Source organism: Tribolium castaneum, chromosome 9 (assembly GCF_031307605.1).
Source record: "Tribolium castaneum strain GA2 chromosome 9, icTriCast1.1, whole genome shotgun sequence".
In the NCBI taxonomy this organism is placed as follows: domain Eukaryota; kingdom Metazoa; phylum Arthropoda; class Insecta; order Coleoptera; family Tenebrionidae; genus Tribolium; species Tribolium castaneum.
This window is the reverse complement of record NC_087402.1, coordinates 115,028-134,981: the sequence shown is the minus strand read 5'-3', so window position 1 is coordinate 134,981 and position 19,954 is coordinate 115,028. Positions and strand designations below refer to the sequence as shown.

The 19,954-nt window shown below is 36.7% G+C and overlaps 5 protein-coding genes across 6 annotated transcripts; 1 reads left to right on the top strand and 4 right to left on the bottom strand.

Annotated features, from left to right (window-relative positions):
- The first annotated feature begins 95 nt into the window (after positions 1 to 95).
- On the top strand, positions 96 to 3,293 carry LOC661499 (nose resistant to fluoxetine protein 6). The gene is made up of 9 exons (XM_008193378.3): positions 96 to 314; positions 361 to 581; positions 631 to 890; positions 940 to 1,561; positions 2,164 to 2,354; positions 2,412 to 2,511; positions 2,556 to 2,879; positions 2,936 to 3,041; positions 3,086 to 3,293. Exons 1-9 carry the CDS (start codon positions 143 to 145, stop codon positions 3,109 to 3,111), a joined length of 2,022 nt encoding a protein of 673 aa, XP_008191600.1. The 5' UTR covers positions 96 to 142; the 3' UTR covers positions 3,112 to 3,293.
- On the bottom strand, positions 3,128 to 5,110 carry Traf-like (TNF-receptor-associated factor-like). 2 transcript variants are annotated; one of them, XM_967693.4, is made up of 3 exons: positions 4,999 to 5,110; positions 3,785 to 4,765; positions 3,128 to 3,510 (listed from the first exon to the last, which is right to left on the bottom strand). In XM_967693.4, the coding sequence occupies exons 1-3, from the start codon at positions 5,065 to 5,067 to the stop codon at positions 3,163 to 3,165; spliced, it is 1,398 nt and encodes a 465-aa protein (XP_972786.2). In that variant the 5' UTR covers positions 5,068 to 5,110; the 3' UTR covers positions 3,128 to 3,162. The 2 variants fall into 2 exon arrangements, with proteins under 2 accessions (XP_972786.2, XP_008191601.1); XM_008193379.3 differs by having other exon boundaries at positions 3,361 to 3,503.
- A 43-nt stretch (positions 5,111 to 5,153) lies between these two features.
- On the bottom strand, positions 5,154 to 8,554 carry LOC661585 (caprin homolog). The gene is made up of 4 exons (XM_967736.4): positions 8,273 to 8,554; positions 7,886 to 8,220; positions 6,123 to 6,327; positions 5,154 to 6,062 (listed from the first exon to the last, which is right to left on the bottom strand). Exons 1-4 carry the CDS (start codon positions 8,408 to 8,410, stop codon positions 5,469 to 5,471), a joined length of 1,272 nt encoding a protein of 423 aa, XP_972829.1. The 5' UTR covers positions 8,411 to 8,554; the 3' UTR covers positions 5,154 to 5,468.
- An 88-nt stretch (positions 8,555 to 8,642) lies between these two features.
- Positions 8,643 to 14,261, bottom strand: LOC661629 (uncharacterized protein). Its single transcript, XM_967779.4, has 9 exons — positions 14,000 to 14,261; positions 12,489 to 13,951; positions 11,333 to 12,288; positions 11,081 to 11,280; positions 10,895 to 11,032; positions 10,599 to 10,845; positions 10,271 to 10,554; positions 10,033 to 10,215; positions 8,643 to 9,979 (listed from the first exon to the last, which is right to left on the bottom strand). The coding sequence occupies exons 2-9, from the start codon at positions 13,919 to 13,921 to the stop codon at positions 9,893 to 9,895; spliced, it is 3,528 nt and encodes a 1,175-aa protein (XP_972872.1). The 5' UTR covers positions 13,922 to 13,951; positions 14,000 to 14,261; the 3' UTR covers positions 8,643 to 9,892.
- A 67-nt stretch (positions 14,262 to 14,328) lies between these two features.
- On the bottom strand, positions 14,329 to 19,819 carry pns (pinstripe). The gene is made up of 8 exons (XM_008193384.3): positions 19,542 to 19,819; positions 19,386 to 19,495; positions 18,303 to 19,340; positions 16,662 to 17,848; positions 15,928 to 16,434; positions 15,492 to 15,874; positions 15,247 to 15,442; positions 14,329 to 14,986 (listed from the first exon to the last, which is right to left on the bottom strand). Exons 1-8 carry the CDS (start codon positions 19,615 to 19,617, stop codon positions 14,788 to 14,790), a joined length of 3,696 nt encoding a protein of 1,231 aa, XP_008191606.1. The 5' UTR covers positions 19,618 to 19,819; the 3' UTR covers positions 14,329 to 14,787.
- Between the last annotated feature and the right edge of the window lie 135 nt (positions 19,820 to 19,954).

The window sequence follows — 19,954 nt, the reverse complement described above, 5'->3', positions numbered from 1 at the left end:
TGATAAAGATCTTAACTAAAACCTTTGACTTGTATCAGCGTGATCTACAATTGATAACACAAATTTATGATAAAACACAAAAATTATCATTTAACAAGTGTACAACGTACACCACTTTATTTACAAGCATTCCAATGTGGAAATGGCGAGCGTGCAAACATTTTTTCTCGCACTATTTTCTGTTGCAAATTTTGTTGGATTTAATAATGCTGATGGTCTTTGTGACTTTTACGAATCTTTGGCCTACAATATTAGTGCCCCATGTTTGAAACAACTCAAAGTCGTGTGCAACAATTCAGAGTTGGCTTGGAAAAGTATGTATCTTTTTGTGTTGCTAGATTTACTAAAAAATTATTCTAGTGTTTGATGCATCGTCAAAATTCCTGATTCCTGGCATGACTTACAGTAACGTAATGGACTATGGAAACTTTCCTGAATGTCTTTCAATTAATTATAACAATGGTGAAATTCTCGGAAAATATTGTGGTTATTCTGTGATCATTGTTAACGTGTTTCTGACACCACAAGTCACTGAAATTTTTAAACGTTTCAATATCAGCCCAGATAAAGCCTCACAAGAGGTTATTAATATCAAAGTGAGGTCTTCAGGTAGTAGTAATTTTTTTACAGATTCCTTTTGACCTCCTCCCGAAATTGCAAAACAAACTGCGCGATGTTCTAGTCCCAGATATTCCATTTGTTCTTTCAAAATATTCGAGTTGTGTTCCTGACGCTTGCACCCCTCGAGAAGTGGGCTATTTTTACTTATACGGGCATTTTAACGACGTTATAGGGCAGTTATTTAACGCTTCGTTGATAATGTATACCAATGTGCCTTGCGAAACGATCAATTCGAACACTGATTACGAAGCTGGAGATATTGTCGCAATGTAATAACCACATTGTTTGCTGAGAAAAAAAAACAATGTTTATTTTTAGTGTTTTCTTCGTAGTGATTGGTCTTTTGTTGATTGCTAGCACAGTCTATGAAGCTTTGTGTAAAAATTTCAACAGTGAGCCTCTCCATCCGATTCTTTTCTCATTTTCTATTTTAACAAATGGGAAAAAATTGCTAGCTATTAGCGATAATACCAGTGAACAAATCCAGTGTTTTAACGGAATGAGGTTTATTAGTATGATGTGGGTATTAGCAGTGCATGCTAAAAGTCCATATGAAGTCGGAATAATACCACTTGAGAATTATCCAGATGTGAAAAAGTGGACTCAAAATTGGACTTCACAATACGTTGTAGCGGGACAACTTGCCGTTGATACTTTTTTCTTCATGTCTGGTTTTTTGCTAGCTTTTACTTATTTGAAGAAATCAAGCGATGAAAAATTCATTAATCAAGTACGAAGAGTACCGAAAATGTATCTTCATCGCTATTTGAGACTTACACCAAGTGTGGCAGCTTTGTACCTTGCTGTAATTACGATTTTTCGATTTTTTGGTACCGGACCCACGTGGAGTTTCATTACTAATATCATGAAGCGAGTGTGTAAAGACAAGTGGTGGAAATTCTTTCTGTATGTACAAAATTACACGGATCCCGATGAAATGGTAATTTTACAGTGTGAAGTTGTAATATTGAAGCCCGAAACAAAGTTGAGGGCTTTAATAAAACTCAATTTTTCAACTTCTAAAACGGTTACAACTTTAAAATTTTGTATACGATCCAAATCAAACATTATGAGTTCATTTAAGTTATTTTCAAAATGGCTGAGCGTCCGGAAGTATGAGAAATTGATTCCAACTTTAAAATTTTAAGTAGTAACACACATTTTTCTATTCACTTTCTCAAATTCATTGAAAAAATACTCAAGCTGTTGTTACTAATCTGCCATAGTTTTTGAACTTGTTACTTTTTTCTTAAAAATTTAATATGCAGTTTTTTTATCACAGCTCTTGAACACTTTGCGATAAGTAAAAAAATTTTTGTATTCAATCCACAATCGAAGGTTCAAAGTGGCGTCTAGAATTTTCAAAATTGTCAACTGTAAAAATTCAAGGCTAGTACGTTCTTTTTCAAAATTTTATGAAAAACCGCTACAACTCAGTAATTTTGACTTTTCAACACATGACGGCATTAACATTGATCGAAAAAATTACAATTGTCGAGAACAACTTTTTTTTTAATAAAATTAAGTTGGTGATATTATTAGTGCCTATCGCCGACGTGGTACCTCTCCGCCGACATGCAGATGTTTATTTTGGCCCCTTTTGTCCTGATACCAACTGCCCTTTTCATCAAAAAACGCTTCAAATTCGTAATACAGGGCCTAGTCGCTGTTACAATCATATCAATTGTGGTCCCCATACTTTTGCAGAACTTTGTTGACGAAGGACCCGGAAAGTGAGTAAAAAAAAAGTTGGCCATACCAGGGACCGAACCTCAACTTTTTCGTTTCAGCTTGTACGCTACTCATACTAGATTTAATAATTATTTGATTGGAATGATTTTTGGTACCACCATGCGTATGAAAAAACAAAAGCCGTACATTTTCAAGCCTGTAAGTCAATAAAAAACAATGGCAAATATTATATGAAATTTCAGTGGACCAATGTCGCGCTCTGGATTTTGGTCATTGGGGTTTCTTTGGCGTTCATTATTTATTGGTTTGAAGTTGATAGGAATTATGAACTTGTGAAAAATTCGCTTTTTTACGGTTTTTATCGACCGGTTTGGTGTTTATGTTTGGTTTTTATGGTCTATTCGTGTTACCATAACCAAGGTGGATTTATACAGTGGTTTTTACAAAGACCGGCCTTTCAGATTTTGGGACGATTATCCTATTGTATGTACGTTTTGCATGTGATGGTGGAATTTTATGCGCTAGGTGTTTTGAATATGCCATCTTATTTCAGCAATTATATGTTGGTAAGTCGATTTTGCGGCCCAACGAAGGAAAATGACACATTTTAACAATTTTTTAGTTTTATAATTGGTGTGGCCACATCATAGTGACCATGATATTTGCAGTTGTTTGGGTTTTGGCTTTCGAATTTCCAATGCTGACTATTGATAAATATATTCTCGGAGGTGAGTATCACAAACAATTATTAGGTAATTTACTATTTTTTTAGATGAGAGGCCCAGAAAAAAAGAATAAATAAATCTACACATCATCATTTTTATTTCTTTATTAATACAAAAAATATTATTACAACGTAGTTTCCGTTAGTAAATTCCTATTTTGTTCGATTTTAACTTCGAGAAAAATTTCATCATTTTTCAAGTGATGCGATTTGGTTAGGGTCGCATGTGGTATAAAAATATAGGAAAAGGATGATTCTTGCGGCTCCTCATTTTCCTCATCTCCTGATTGTCTTTTGGCTACGATATGTTTGGTGAAATTTTTCGCGCTATTTTCCTGATCCCTCAAAGTTACAGTCCCTTCGATGTGACACGGCCATTTCAAAAGAGCGTCAAAATCGCCCTTGAGAACATGAATTGAAATGAGAGCGTATCGGTCTTTCCATTTTTTCAAGCCGTTTAAATAAACTAAAACCTAACGTAATTCTTATTTGTTGAAAAATTTAGAAATAATAAAGTTATATTCATGAAAATTGGTATTTGGGTTTTCGGTTAAAGATGAAAAACGAATATTTTAGGATTTTTTGAAATCACACCTCCAGGGGTGTTAACAGAACATACCTATAATCCTCCTAAAGGTGGAAGATTTAAAAATTCTAAACATAATTTTTTTGAATTTTTATACTTTTTCCTTAAGGGTGCGATTTTAAAAGCAAAAAACTCGTGTTTTTTAATTTCTTAACACTCACCCTAATTTTGTACCCGTAATTGTGAGTGTAGAAAATGGGACTCTTGAGAACAGTGTTACAGTCCTTCGCTTTGGACATTTTATCCTCAAAATCGGCAATTTTCCAGAGGAGATGTCCCGGACTTGTTCTTCCATCACAAGAAGCCAAATTTTCCAAAATCTCCAAATCCAGCTTCATTTGTTCGAATTGTTGTCTGAATTTTGTAAATTCGCGCTCTTGAAGTTCAAATTTTTCGGCCGTTTCTGACGCGATTTGACTGATAGTTTTGATATCGAAAACCACACTCACCTGTTTGGCTTTCATTTCTTCGAAATTGTGTTTAAGAGAATTAATGTCGGCTTGTATGTCTGAAATGGAGCGTTTTTGATCGGCCCACAAGTGACTAAAAGTGACATTTTCCTGTTCGAATAAATCTTTAAACTCGTCAAGATTTTTCGCAAATTCGAGATTAGCTTGTCGGTTGTAATTCTGCTCTTTGAGGAACGACTCAGTGGCTAGGTTTATGTCCATTTGGAGTTTATCGAAATTCATTAGTTTTTGCTGGAGACCCATCCAGTGATATTCGCTTTCGTTTCGACTTTTTTCTAGCGAATTTAACGATTGTGTTAACGTGTCTAGTTTAAAATCAGCCGCTTTTTTCCACTCGAAAAGTAACTGAGTTTGGTACTGTAATTTGTTCAATTCTTGTTTTGACTTTGGGGAACCAGAGGCCACTTCATAATTGGCTAATCTGGTCGAAAGTTTGTGAAAATCGTGCTGTAAACGCTCGATTAGTTCTCGAATCGAACCATTGTTTGTTCGAGATGTTATTCCATCTTCGTACGTTTCCAAACAGTCTGTTGTTGTGGTTAGTCGCGTCATTGATCGGCTCGGACGATTCAAACACTCTTTCTTGTGTAAGGGCATTTCCATCCTAGGGACATAAGAGCCACATTTGTTGGGACAAGGTATTAAGACGTTGCCACAAACTGATGTATGTCCCTTAAAACATATTTACAGCGTGAAGTTTTAATATCGAATAAAACTGAGCTTAACGCAGAAATAAAATAACACACAAGGCTTTTTGGCCGAAGACCGTAAATAAATTGTGTTTTTTTTTAATACTAAATAAAGTAAAAATTTCCTTAAAAACTAAATCGAAATCGCTCGGAAATCGAAGAAAGCAATAAATTAAGACAATAATAATTACATAATATTTATGTAACTAAACTCACCATTTCTGTTTCGTTTTCGATTTTTTCGTGACAAAAATAACACGTAAAGGGGTTCCTGTGCCGGTCCATTATTTTTCCAGGTCAACACCTCAACTTGAAACATTTCACAACTGATAAGATAACGCTGTATTGAGTCATGTGAAAATAAAACAAGGTTATTTTTACCAGCTTTTATTAATCCAATTAATTAATTTCGATAAAATTCAATACTAAAAATTTCTAAACATACTGAAAAGGTAGAGTAGAAAAAGAAGTAAAAACTGAAAATGCCACTCGACAAGTTTAATTAACACAATTGTGCCGTTTTTTATTTTATAACATATTTATTAAAGCATGATGAAATATTCGATGGCCAACCAAAAAAAAACCCGATTTGAGTTGAACCAATTGACTTTAGTGACTTATGTTTTTTTAATCATAATAATTAAGTTAAATAAGAGACTAATATCGAATTTCGCTTGCGTCATGATTTAATGCCTATTTGCAGGTCTAGGTCCGTTCCGGTTTTGTTTAGGCCTGTTACTGTATCCGTTATTATTCTGATAATACGATTGATTATTGGGTCTCGGTGGGCGATTCCCTCCTTGTTTATGCACCTCTTCTTTATGGACCTCTTCGACATTATTCACCGTGATTGGTTGTTGCGGTGGTGGGGGTGGTGGTAAATTCGTTGGAATATTCTGGAATAAAGGAGGCAAAGGAATAGGTGGTGGGGGCGCTGCTGTCACAAAACTCTGATTCGTAAACGTTTGGCTCGGAATCTGTTCAGGTGGAGTGTCAATTTCAGACTCTTGCAAAAAGAAGAAACTTCCACTCCCTAGCATTTCCGTTATGGGTCTAGGAGGCTGTTGTTGTTGTTGCTGCTGCTGCTGTTGTTGTTGTTGATAAAACATTTGCTGTTCGGGAGTAAGAGGCTGTTCCATTGGCGGTTGCTCCGGTTGTTGTATCATTGTTGGTGGTAGACTCTCAATGGAAAGCATCTCCATAGGTGGAAGTTGCTGGGAAGTTTCAGCTTCGACAGTTGGAGCTTCCGGTTGTTCGCTTTCCGCCAAATTCTCGAAAACCTTCAAACATTTCAATTTTAATTCAACTCTCCTTAGTCTTACATTTAAAGAGAGACTTACAGGAACTTGATCAAAATAACCACTTTCGTGAATTTTGCCAAGAATTTCTTTAACTTGACTGTAAGTTCCTCCAAACACTTCCTTGGGTTTGCCGTCGACGACGGCAAGGAGGTGTTCGGCGGCGGCTTGAACCTCATTCGTGAATGCAGTTGGGTTTCCCGCTTCGTGTTTTGGGGTCACAGCAGGATACAAGTCGTCCAACAGTCTGCACATTTTTTTTTAACATTACAAACCGTAACTTAAATCACTGAAGCATACAGTAAATTGCGCCAAAAATTGCATTTTTCTGTAAAATTTCACAATATTAACTAATCATCGTTTGAAGCTTCATCGTGAAGTATTAAAAGTTTTTGCAAAGTTGTTTAAAGACTTCGACAATAAACTGTTTAAAATAGCGACTTTTATCAATTATGATAAAAAGCTTAGGCAAAACTGGATAACTAAAAGAGCTTTCCAACGATAATAAACTTACTGGAGTTACGTCTAATAATTCCCATCTTATTGCCAAATAAAGGTCCTGGGTACCGAAAATCGAGCAAAATTTCGACAAAAATAAAAAATCAAACACCAATAATTGACGTTTTTTGCATATGATGCAGAGGGTTCTTAAATCTGTAATATTTTCAACAAATTTAATAGCACATTGTTCTAATTTCAGTTCAGTTTATATTCTCACCTGAGGATGACCACATTGTGGTTGAAACGCGTTGTGTTTCAAATAAACGTTTGGTATATCGGTTTTTTACCTTTCTTTTAGTTAATTTCCACGCCAAGAAAATCCAACAAGAAATAGTCTAATTTCATTGTTTTTTATTTCAATAGGTCCGTATAAGAAGATATAAGACGTGCATTTGGTTTTTTTTTTCTATCAAATCGACATCACATCAAAATCTATCAGATGTAGGATAGGACTAGTGAATGTGCGCAAATCCTATCGGATTCGCGGAGGGCATGGGAGGTATTTAAATTGAAAAAGTACCTAACGGTTCGTGCCATTTCGTGGTGTCGCTGCGCGACATATTCAGATTTTTGCAGTTATTCATGTTTGATTTTGGTTCGAAATGACCGTTGCTAAGTAATGAATAAAACCTAGCGTTGTTTCTGATTGCCTATAGAGGCGCTGTCTCTCTGCTTTTTTTTTGGGGTACAAAAATTGGAAAAAAACAATCACCCCTTTTGCACAGATTTCTCTTCATCTACCCTCCTCCAAAACCAGTAGCGGTAACCACCAGTAACACACAAAGAATTTGACGATTTTGTGTGTGTAAGACAGAGCGCAACCCATCATATATTTATTATTAGTATAGTATAGCTGTTTCAAAACTATGTAAACGCCAACGTCGCATTTTCTCTCAAAATTAGTTGTTAGTGGTTATTATAAATTATTTATGCACTTAAAAAAATTAATAGTCAATGTAATTTAAATTTTTATGAGAGATCTAATCACTAATAACTATTTTACATTTTTATCAACCTTATTTAAAAAAATAATTTGGTAAAATGCGACGTTGGCGTTTACATAGTATTGAAACAAACAGCTAATACAGTTTAATTGATTTTGAGAACTTTATTATTAGTTTATTGATAAAACAGGTTTTCTTTTTTTGCCAATTAAATTATTATTTGAAACGGTTACACGGCTGTTCACTGAACTTATTTATTTTTTGAATTTCATGAACGCCATTTTGGGAAATAATCACGTGAATCACCCTAACATGTGTCAATTTATCATTTTGTTTCCTCCTCAACAAAAAAAAACTTACTTGAGGTCGGCCTCGGTGAGCTGCGCGGCGCCGTTCCTCCCATGGAGAAAGTCCTCCCTAACCGCTTCATTTCCCATTTGATTAAGTGCATCTTGCACCAAAAGAATCTCCCGTAGTCTCGCCAATTCAGCTTGACTTTTGGAGGCCGCTTCTTTCTTCGCCTGTTTCTTGGCCTCCTTTTCCGAGACGACTGCGATTCCTAGGAACTGTTTGTAGATATCTCTGGCAAAGTCCAACGTCTGGGTCACCTCATTGTACTTGGCTACGGCAGTCTTCTGGTCGGAGTTAAGTTCTTTACCGGCGTTTTGTAGATCTCTATATGATTCTAATTTTGACTGGAAGCGAAAATTACGTCCGTTTTTCACATCAACTAACAAGCTGACTCACCTTGCGCTTTTCGAGGTTCCTAATTTTGTGTTCTACGAGGGTTATGACTTGTCTCAAGGGCGTCGAATTCGATGAGTCCGGAAGAGTTGCTTCTGGAGACACTTGCTTATCAATTTTCACATTCGAGGCCGAGGGCATTTTTGAGCGAGTTAAACTAAACACTCCAAGAGTTCCTTACTTATTCAAGTAGGATTTAATGTTTTTATGAAGTTTTTAAAACGAAATAACGCAAGAAACGTTCAAGATTGACAACATAAAGTGATCACTCCATCGAAAAGCCGACACTGCCGGAAATCGCCATTACTTTAACGCGATTGGTCAATTACGCCGGATTTGAAGAAACGAAGCGGGAAATTTAAACACCAGAAAATAATGTCAAAAATGATTTATTACGAATGGTGCGATGGTTGCACAACCACTAGTATCGTAATAATGTAATAAACAATATCACTTTCTCTTTACAAGTTGTTAAGAAAATCAATGGCAAATAACCACCACTAATAAAAAAATATGTACCTAATCTTGGCTAAATTTTACAGGATGTTTCTTTAACGGCGAACATTTGAAACTTTTTAACATTTAATGTAGCTAGAACTTTAAAATATTGTTTAAATTTTGATTCTGAGTTTAAATAAATTGTTTTCAATTTATTTTGCTAAAATTGAACTCTTCACAATAAGTGAATTTAATTTCTTTTGCATTTGATAACAAACTAGGGGTTCAAGGAGCCTTCTAAAATCTTTACGAGTGTCAATTTTCAAGTTGCAAAGCTACTATGATTTTTTGGAAATTATAAAAATGATTATAACAGTTTGTTCAATGACAATCAAACACTGATTTTTATGGTGATTTTTATTAATAGCTTTTATATCAGATATCTTACACTTTTTAAAATAATCGCAAAAGCGGAATATTAGCTCATTATTTTAACGATAAAAATTACAAAGTAAAATCATTTTTTGTGATTATTTCAATTTCAAAAACTATAAGAGATGGGTGAAGGACGTGGTAACATATATATTGTATAGAAAATAAGGTCATTTCTTTTGAGAAAACTCAGTTATAGGATTTTCTTATGACCTTTTTTTGATAACCATATTGAAAAAATCATACTAGCCTTGAAAACTGATTTGACAATTTTAAAAATTATAGAAGGTGCATCAATCCTTCGGTTATCGAATACAAAAGAATTATTGACTTATCGCAAAAGGTTCAAGAGCTGTGATATTTTAAATAAACCCCTGCAAATAAAAATTTTAACAAAAAAAATTGGCATGTGGCAAAAACTATGACAGATAAGTACCAACAACGTGGGTTAATTTTACTCAATTTGAGAAGGTGAATTAAAAAATGCGAATTTCAAAATTGGCGCCAAGTTTAGCCATTTTGAAAATAATAATTGAATGGTCGATTCAGATCGTATACAAAATTTTGGAGCGCTAGCTGTATTACATTAGAAGTTAAAGAGTTTCTAATATAGAACTTAAAAAAATACCCTGTATTCATTACATAATTAAACAATACATTTTTTAGTTTTATATAAACTCTCATCAAATATAATGTACACAATTTTGATATTAAAGTCCTTCAAATTTTATTCAAGTCTTTCGAGAACAAAATTCACTGCGTGTACACTGAATTTTTCAATTTTAAACTGTACTCTATACAGTCAATCTCCGCCCACGAAGTACGCACCTCCAAAAACAACTAAAACAAACAAATCATATTTTCAAACCCAAAAGTCGCCCTAAAAGAATTACCTGATTTAACCAATTCTCATCGGCTAACAACTCATTTAATATACAAGTCGTATCCTTATTTGGATCACTAGTCCGTTTTTCACTGACACGTTTCGCACATTCAATATACATCAAATACTTTTGATGAGTCACTTTATTTGAAAGTTCGACACGCGTTGCACATATCCTACACATTAAAAAATTCTGAAACAAAAAAGACAAATGTTTAATCTCCCGTCCGTCCGTTACTTGCGCTTACTTTTTCATTCATTGCTTTTGGATCCGGTTGACAACCTTCCAAAGTTGTTGAATTATACGGTTGGCCGTACATTAACACTCGAACAGCGACTTCCAATCGACCACAAGCTGCACAACTTTTCGTATGAATATCAGACGGATTTACTTCGCGAATCACATTAAAACATGGCCACGTACACACTGCTGCTTGGACCGCTGGCGGCCATCGCAGCAGCGACAACAATTTCCTCTTTTTGCTATCAGTTATGTCGTCTATAGTTTTCACATTAGACAGGAAATACTCATCTGGGAAAAAACATTCAACCAACGACAAATAACCAAAATTTTACCTTTCTCTTGGAAGATTTCCGTCAGGAAATTACTATCCAATGCTTGTGAAATTAATGTCTGTATGTACACTTCGAAATTGTCCTGATAACCCTCACAATCTCTCATACATTTCTGTTGGTAGTCCTGATCGATAAGCGTCATTTCGTTACGTAAAAATTCAACGATCGTTTCCACATGATTTTGGACTTTGTAAGCCACTGGTATCGAGATGTATTGCTTTTTACTTTCAGGAGTCCATGACGTATACTACAATTCAACTAAAACAATGTCACTAAAAAAATTAATACCAACCAACCGTTGAAATATTCCTGTATAACGTGACACCGTTTTGTTCAAACGGTTCATATTTCTGAAGTAATGTTTTTCCATCAACACGCCAAATCGCAGGCCAGTCTTGACTCAGTTCAGATCGAATCACAACAAATTCACCAGGCTAGAAAAAACCTTAGAAAAAAAATGACTAACACACCAATTGTCTCACCTTGAACGGATTGTCATCATTCGTAACAACATTATTAGATAAAGAAGCCGCAATATTATCTTCGAGCGTAGGTGGCGCATTTTGTTTATTTTTACTTCCTTTATTTTTCTTGGAATTGTCGCTGACGTAACCGTCGATTTCATGTATGCCGGCACCTTGTGCAGCTGCTGTGATAAGATTCCTTCGTTTTTTGGCGCTAGCTGGAAAAAACACACGAGTTGTATGCATTTTTTTTGCAACAAATTTAATTACATTTCCGTGATTTTTTCGAAATCGGTATAATTTCCTCGCCATCTTCTTTCGCTTGTGGCGTCCACGCCGGATCCGAATCCGAATCTTGAAACTCTGGAGGTTCTTCAAGATCATCGTCGACTTTGATAAGATGTTGCAAATTTATTTTTTCTTTCGCTGCTCGTTTTGTTGATTCTCTTCGCGGTATAACTTCTTCTTCCTTTTTGGGTTTCTTTACTTTCTTCCGTTCTGTGTTACTTTTTGTTTTTTTCCGCGGCTTGTCTTTTCGATCGTAATTACTAAACTTCTTGTTATTTCCAAAGAAATCATCGTCTGAACTAATTCCATCGCTGTCACTTTCAAAACTATTTCTTTTGCGTTCTTTAGGTAAGGGAAAATACCTGGGATCGTCTTGAGGGTCCCCTTGCGATAACCTTGTAACCACCGGTGGCTGTGAGGGCTGTATAACTGTTGGAGTTGTTCCATTACTTTCGGGTTTTGTCTCGTTGTTTATTTGGGGTTTTGAACGTGTCCATGAAGACTGTTTTCTATTACCCCGTGTAGCTGGGGGCGGAGAACTATCACGTTCTCCTTGAAGGAACTTAAGATAACTACTCATAAAACCCGAACCGGGTTTCTCGCTCGGTTTCATCGGTTTTTTTGTCGTACTACCACCTTGTGCAAGAAAATTTAATTCTTCTTCAATGTTGGGTACAACAACTTTCGGTTGATCTTCTTGTTGTTGTTGTGGAAAATGTGACGATGGTTGTGTATTTTGTTCCGAATAATTGTTAATTGGGGTTAGTTCGACGGTTGATGGAAATTCTGATGGGTGAGGGGGTAAGTGGAAAGGTGCAAAATATGGCAATGGAGGTGGTGGATGGTGACCATGTGGATGTGGTACCATCAAACCTTGGTGCTGTTGATGGATTGTTTGGCTGGTAAAGATTTTTGAAGAAGGAGGAGGCAGATTCCACCTAAAAACGAATTTTTTTAAACAGATTTTTTTTTGGTTCGCAACAACCTTTAAAAATCAAACTTAAGTTTCTAATTGTGTTTGATTAATGAGTTTTAATTCATATTATAGAAAATTCACAACGAGTAATGATGAAAAAATTATTTGTTATTATTTTTCATTGGTGATAAGTAATAATGTTAAAGTAACTGACTTAGCTACCTGTCAAAGTCGAAATAGGCGCCGTTTTGTGGCTGTCCTTGCGCCCCAGAACTGTGTGCTGGCGGTGGTATCCTTGGCACTTCACTTGGCGCTTTCTCATTACTTTTCCTCCTCTTAACCGGCGGTTTAACCTCCTGTTTAACCTCGACTTGAGCCACTTGACAACTTTGTTGCTGTTGTTGCAAATTTTTGACAATACTCATTGGATCGCCACGACAACTTGACAAATCCTGTAGCGCCATCTGATGGCCGCTATTCGCCTCAAAATACCCTTGTTGTCCTACTCTTTGTTCTGGTAACGTGTTGTAATTATTGGCTTGATTTCCTGTCGGAAATTTCCGTCGTTCTTCCCAACAATTTTGATTATTTTGCGGGAAGGTTTTTTCGGTACGTGTTATGACAGAAGGATAGGCAACGACGTTGGTTGGTTGAGAGGTGGGCCTTGGAACAGAGACGTCCAGTGGTGACGGTGGTGTAACTTGATTGGAAGTTTGTTGAGGGGAAGAGATTGAGTTCATTGGACTGTTGTACATTGGATAGGCGGGACTTGGGGCGTGGCCAATTGGTGAGGGTTGGGAGTGGGCTTGAAGAGGGCTGGGTCTACGGGGGACTACGACGTTGTTGCAATCGGGGCCGTTTGTATTGTTGGAGGTGGTATTTTGTGGAAAGTAATTCGAATTTTGAAATTGTGGTGTACGTTTTCCAGAGTAGTTTAGCGAGAAACTGATTGGGGATGATTGACTTTGGGGCTCTTCGTTGTTTCGCTGTCTTTCATTTTGTTGGTTTAGTTCTGGGTAGATTTTCGTTTGAGCTTTCGTTTGGATTTGGGGTTGTTTAAGGGTAGGTCTTTGGGGGTTGGGTGAAGTGAGATAAGTTCTGGGTGTTTGAGGTACTCTATACTCTTTCGAAACGGTTGAATTAGACGGTGTTGATACTATACATGAGTTTGAAGTGGTGGCGGTTTGGAAGAACGCTGGAGGCGGTTTTGTGGTGGCAGGGCTTTGAGCTCGAGATTTCGCTGCCGCTAATTGCGAATTTAAATGATTGAGGCTTTGAGCGGCTGCGAAATGAGCGTTAAAGTTTTCATACGTCGACGCTTTCGTGGTTGGAACCACACTTTCATGCGGCAAAATTCCAAAAGGGCTATTTTGTTGCCATCCAGCCCCTTGTTCAAAAAAAGGCTGTTGGTGGTAGTCACTGTCGGACTGTTTGGTACGGTGCTGAGCGACATAGTGGGCTGTGGGTTTAGTTCCAGCGTGATGAAAAAGGGGACTGAAAACGGTCTCGTAACCCACAGGAGTTGGGGAGAGAAAGCTTCCAGGTAACAATTGAGCAGTGGTAGTGGGCGGAGCGCCCGTTGGGTGGTGGTCCCCCTGAACACCCGCAAGACGATTATAAGAGGCGTAAGCCGACCATGGGCCCACCGGATCCATGACTAAGTTTCAGTGGTTTAGCCATCCCATCTGTAAATAGGTAACCTTGACAAGGGCCCCACGGACTGAAACACTTACTTCTCATTGAGAAAAAGACGATTCACCAATTATATCTCTTGTCCGGTTTTCGTAAATATGGCTTCATGTCTTTGAAGTCCCACTGAGCACGAATTATCAAAATAAACAACACAAAATTATAACAACGGCACTGTTACAACTCTAGGGTTCAGTACACGTGACTGATGAGTTGAAAAAGTAAAAACATTCATAATTAAGTCAGGCATTTGCGTATTTACAACATCGTTTAGCTACCAAACTTATTTCGCCATTTTAGTGTGTTTTCCTAACAATAGATGAGCGCCATCTTTGATGACCTTCGATAATACCCGCCAAAATCAAACACATGAAAGTTTACATGGAATTTATTATTACAACTTTTCAATTAATTACAATCTCATCTAACGGATCTTTTTACGAGTCTATAAGTTGCAAAACTACTTTGGCTTCCAAATCCTACACACAAAGAATTGTGTCAACATCAAAATAATTTCACAATTTTCTTACAATATCACATAACAATGAACTCACAAAATTTAATTTCTCAAACACTGAGACCAACAAAAAAAGAAAAGGAAGACAGCTGCCCCAGTCACGTAAAATTACTGATATGCAAATTATGTAAAATAAAAATAAATTCTGCTTACTAGATTTAACTTTGGCAAGGTTATAGGAATTAAACTTGTTCTTTGTAAATGATTTAGGCCACTTTAAACAATATATACAAACTTAGAAAAATATATACAATATCACTCTGGAAAATTAACATAATATCAACGGTGGTAAAAAAAAGGACTAGACAAAAAAAATTAGACATGAGATGAAGGTGATGAAATTCCATGAGTTACTGAATTTTCAAGAACAACATCAAGTTCGTCCAATGGCAATAAAATTTGTCTGAGAAACGTTAATAAACCACGATTTCTCAAAAACGAACTTTCTTCATACATTTCTTGTGTCACTTTACATAACGCCATTGGTCCCAACATCCGATGCAGCAAGTGCTCCCTAAAAACATTAATAAAACAAATGCATATTGTACGTGTTAAAAATTATTGTTCATCAAGTCGACTATGGAATTCAAAGTCAATGTGCCGCTTCGACTAAATGATTACTGTCATCTCTGTCATATCATTGAATTTGTTTTTTAATATTTTTTTTGCAGTTTTTTTTAGTGTAGATTTTCATTTCTGTTGTTGTGATTCAAAGATTTCATAAGAGAAAGAAATTTCATAAGTGACTTGATGTAAAACCAAAAGACTAATCACCTGACACTCAGACAAATAAACAACTGAAATTTTCCGTCTTTCCCCAACGCTTTACTCGTACACATAATTTCGTCAATTAAATGACAATAGCATCTCCAAACAGCGACGGTCTCTTGATGATTACGTTCTAAACTCGCCGTTCGATTACCTGAACTTTCCTCTAGTAAATCTGACTCAAATTGTTCCTTTACACGTACTAAAATATTCATTTTTTTCATAATAATGAAAACAATTATTTACCATACCGAAATAATCCCAGAGATGATTTTTCCCAACGAATAATCTCGCCGACTTGAACCCCATGAAAAAAACATTTTCCAAACAATGGACCAAACCATTTTCGCCACATAATAGAGCCGTCAATGTTGTATTTCGCTCAGAGTTTCTCCTATAGTGCCATTTGACGATATTATTAACACAGTCACCTAACATGTGCTGAATTTGTGATTGTTTTAATTCGGTTCGGGGAAGTCCCGCTGGGGACGGACACCTTGGAGGTGTTCGTCCCATACTTCCACTCTGGTTCGTTTCTTCGCCTTCGACTTTCAACGCCATTAAATTACCCACCAAAAGTCGTTCAGTTGATCCATCATCAACTCCTCGACCTAACCATCTTCCACAAGGAAATCTACAGCAGTTGTTATAGTAATTTTTTATAAATGAATTAAATGCAAAAATTACTTGTAAGTGTGACCCGTGATTTCGTTTCGTACTAAAACATAGTCAATCATCCATTTTGCGTACAACCCCGAATTGTCATGTCCTATCCTCAGTGTTGTCAATACGCCCAAATTGTGATGTTTGTATTCAAAATTGTTTGATTTAGGTACAGGAATGCGCCGAGTTTCCGAAAGAGTACCCGAGAGTACAACCCAGGCATTTGCCGAGGTGGTTGAACCCTTTTTGTTTGGAATTATCACAATGCGGTAGGGTATCACAGTGGTGGCATATGTACTGGTAAAACAGAAATAATCGACGGCGTTTAGTGATAAGAGATGGTAGAGGAATTGTTCTTTTTCTTCTTCACAACGGAGAAAAGCCGAACGTTTGTAAAGACTGCGCAAGATGGTTTGGTCCGAAAGGAGGGTGCGGAGGTGTTTTGATAGTTGTTTTTTCTCGAGGGCTAAACGCACCCAGGCTTTGGCCATTCCGATACCGGTTTTCACGTCGGTCATCGCTTGCACGTTCCTAATAATAATTATTTTTTTTTTATTTTGCTGGTTTTATTCGGATTATTTAAACACTTTTGACTCAACTGCTACAAAATTGTGGTCAACAATAGATATCTAACTAGTATAAAAGAACTAAAAAGCGCTTTAGATCAATTTATATCTTTTTTTATTTATTAATTATTGTTGGTAGATTGGAAAAATTAACAACAATTAATTAACAATTTTTGATTGATGTGTACTTACGCGATATCAAATAAAAGCGAATCGGGAAGTGTTGGTAAATCCCCCTTAATGTTTCTACTCTCACTCAGATATTTATTCCTGTTTTGGTGTTGTGTCTCCTGATATATGGTCAAGTGTGACCACAAAGCCGATTTGCCCTTTTTCCGCTGAAGTCCATGCGACCAAACTCGTTCCAAAAACTCACACAATGAAGCCACCAAAGTATTTTCTTCAACTGCTCCGAAATTATCAGCAGCATTGTTACTTGAAAGTGTTACACCTTCGGCTCCCAACTTTGCCAATAGCATTCTTTTAGTTTTGGCTTTACAATCTTTGAGTAATTTTTCGACAAATGTCCAATTTGCTTGTGCTATTAAAGCCGGCGACATGTCTTGATGATTTTTCGTTTTCTCAGCAGGTAAATTACGCGTAAATGACAAACCTTTACGCAGTGCACTCGCTCTAGGTATACTTCCTTTATTAACGACAGGTGTCTTGTTTAAAACTTCCTTATCCAAAAGGGGAAAATACCGACTTGGATTTGACTTGACGTTCATTATTTCTCTTGGTGGTGGAGCTTCAAAATCTGGATTCGTCAATCTTCGTTCTAGAAGTTTCTGTGTATCGTGTGCACTCGTACACGGTTCGTAACACAAAGACCTGATTAAATTCTCACCACCGTAGCGTTGTTTCAATAATTTAATTCGATTATCGAAAATTATTAAATTATTATCAAGCTCGCCCCATGTGGATAAAATTTTATTATCGATAAGTGTGGCAAACATTTGCGATTCGAGAAACCTCCACAGAAAGTGGCGATGTTGTTCCGGTTGATCGGACAAAAAAGACGCCTTATCGAAATTTTGCATTGAATCACGATTATTGAACCAATCGTCCTTATCCTGATTGGGAAATATAACGAAATTTTCGTACGATTGGAAAATGTGAACGAAACGATTGAGGAAAATCTCTCGAATTGAATTATTAAAACGTAAATCCTCAATGTAGGAATCTGTAGGTTGAGTGGCTTCGTTCTGGTCCAAGGCCACGCCTGTTCTTCTAACTATATCAGCGATTCGTTGTAAAGCCTCAGATCGAGCTGAACCTGGGGGAGATGGGGGTCTGTCCCCATCGAGAGTGTCATGAATTGAGAGTTTGCGCCGATTTTGGGGGCGCCCCGGCAGGGTACAACTCCGCGACATGATTTCCTACAAGTGGCATAAAATACAGACTGTTTCGTTTAAATTCCACAAGAGAAGTATTGGCAGTGTTAATAAATCAGCTAGTCAAAAATATCACAAACAAACAATTAACAGATAAATACAGGGTAGTCCAGCTCAGCTCCCGTCTTCGGTAGCTCAGTTATTAGTAAAGTTGAACTTTTGATATTTTGTAGATGTTATTAATTTATACTCTAGCACACATTTCAGGAAAATATTTTTGATTATACAGAAAATCTCAAAAAAGTATAGCATAAGTTTTTTGTGTTCATTAGTATAACTTTTTAGTTTCTTACATGTCCGTTAATTTTTTTTCAAATCGGTTCAGGGATTACGGTTAAAAAAATAGATAAAAACCAAAAATTAACTTTGACACTCTATTTTGGGAAATCCCTGCTTATCTTATAACAGTACACTCTGTCGAAAGTGACACTGACATTACCTGACTACGACTATTCTCAGAATTAGGAACATGGACTCCATATTTGTCCAAAGCTGCCCATATTTCGTCGGTGAAAGCTTCCAAATGGGGAAATGTTGCACTTTCCTCCGGTCTTTGTACTTTACACTTATCAATATCAACGTAACACAGAGTTGCTTCCGACGCCACCTTGATGTTTTCAGAAGAGGCGTAAAGCCCCATTACAAATGGAACAGGAGCATCCAAAAAATGGTGCAAGGAGGCAGGTAGTATAGGAACGTAAACATGTGGCCATGTGAAAGGAAATAACAACGAAGTGATACCTTCAGCCACTACCATTAAACGTTGGCAATCGGTGCTACGTAACAAGACTTGATTTTCCAATAGGAGACAAGTGAAGATTTGTATAACGATATCAACTCCAAGCCAAATAAACAACAATCTTAGAGAATAATCGAGATGGGGCAGTTCAAGTGGAGGAGCTGGACTTTGTAAAACTGCGTTAACTGGAGGTAAATGTGGGTCACTTGGAGGCAATGAGATTAAAAGACTTTTTCCGGGTGCCGGCAATTGTACTTCATAAATTAAATTAAATACGTAACTTTCAAGGCTTAAACCTGCCGAAGATACCGCACGTTTCGGCACACAACGGAATAAATTCTCGAGAAAAATTTTAGCAGCTTGTACGTAAGCTGTCTGGCATATCAGACTGATACTTTTTGATACAAAAAGCTTGTCTTTAGAAATATCGTAATAGGTGAGAGCTGCACCACTGGGATTATGTGTACTGAGTTTGAAATGACGTGGTAGAGATCGGGATTGAGGTGTGTTTTGGATCGCTTTGACTTTTAATCCACTTGATAATTCCGTGATGTACATAGCTTGAAGCGTTTGCATGGCGTTGCAAATGTCTCTATTACGGACTTCTTCGTAGAAAATCAAGCTAAAGCCGTAGCACCGCTTGCCGTCTTCTCGAGTTATAAGAAATGAGTGGAAAACTGGGGCTTGAGTGACAGAGTGTTTTTGAGTCCGGAATTTTAATCCTTGGGGCAAACAGAACTGAAATTATTTGTTATTGGTTGCTTTTCGAGTAGGCAAACTCACCATGCAAACTGCAGAAGCGTCAAAGGAATTATGAGACACGTTTTCGGGATAGTGTGCCAAAACTTTGCCTTTGTATGAACGTTCCAACGGAGAGACATGCAAGTTGTCTTCTACAAAAAAAATTGTAAATGTGTATGATTTGGACCAATTATTTACCTGATATATTGTCTGGTTCGAGACCTGAACTCAAGTCTAAGCCACAAATTACGAAATAATCAGCAAATTTTGCCATTTTCACTTAACCTAAGCTTAAGACGATTTGTCTCGCAGAGAGCTGATTCTAGATGGTTTTATCACAATGCATTGTTGCTTAATATTATCGGTTTGTACTTTATGCGTCTTTAATAAAAAATATGTTACAAATTTACGCTCTATTTTCTTTTCGTTTTTCAGCCATCTTGAACATTACACCGACTGGAACTTTGGATCTACACCAACAAAACCAATTATACAAATTTTGATCCAAGCCCATATTTATCAAAGCTAGAATCAAACAATACATGATTTTGCAACACAAGTATTGTTGTTTTATTCAAAAAAACATTTTTCTTTAAGGGTAGTTCACATAA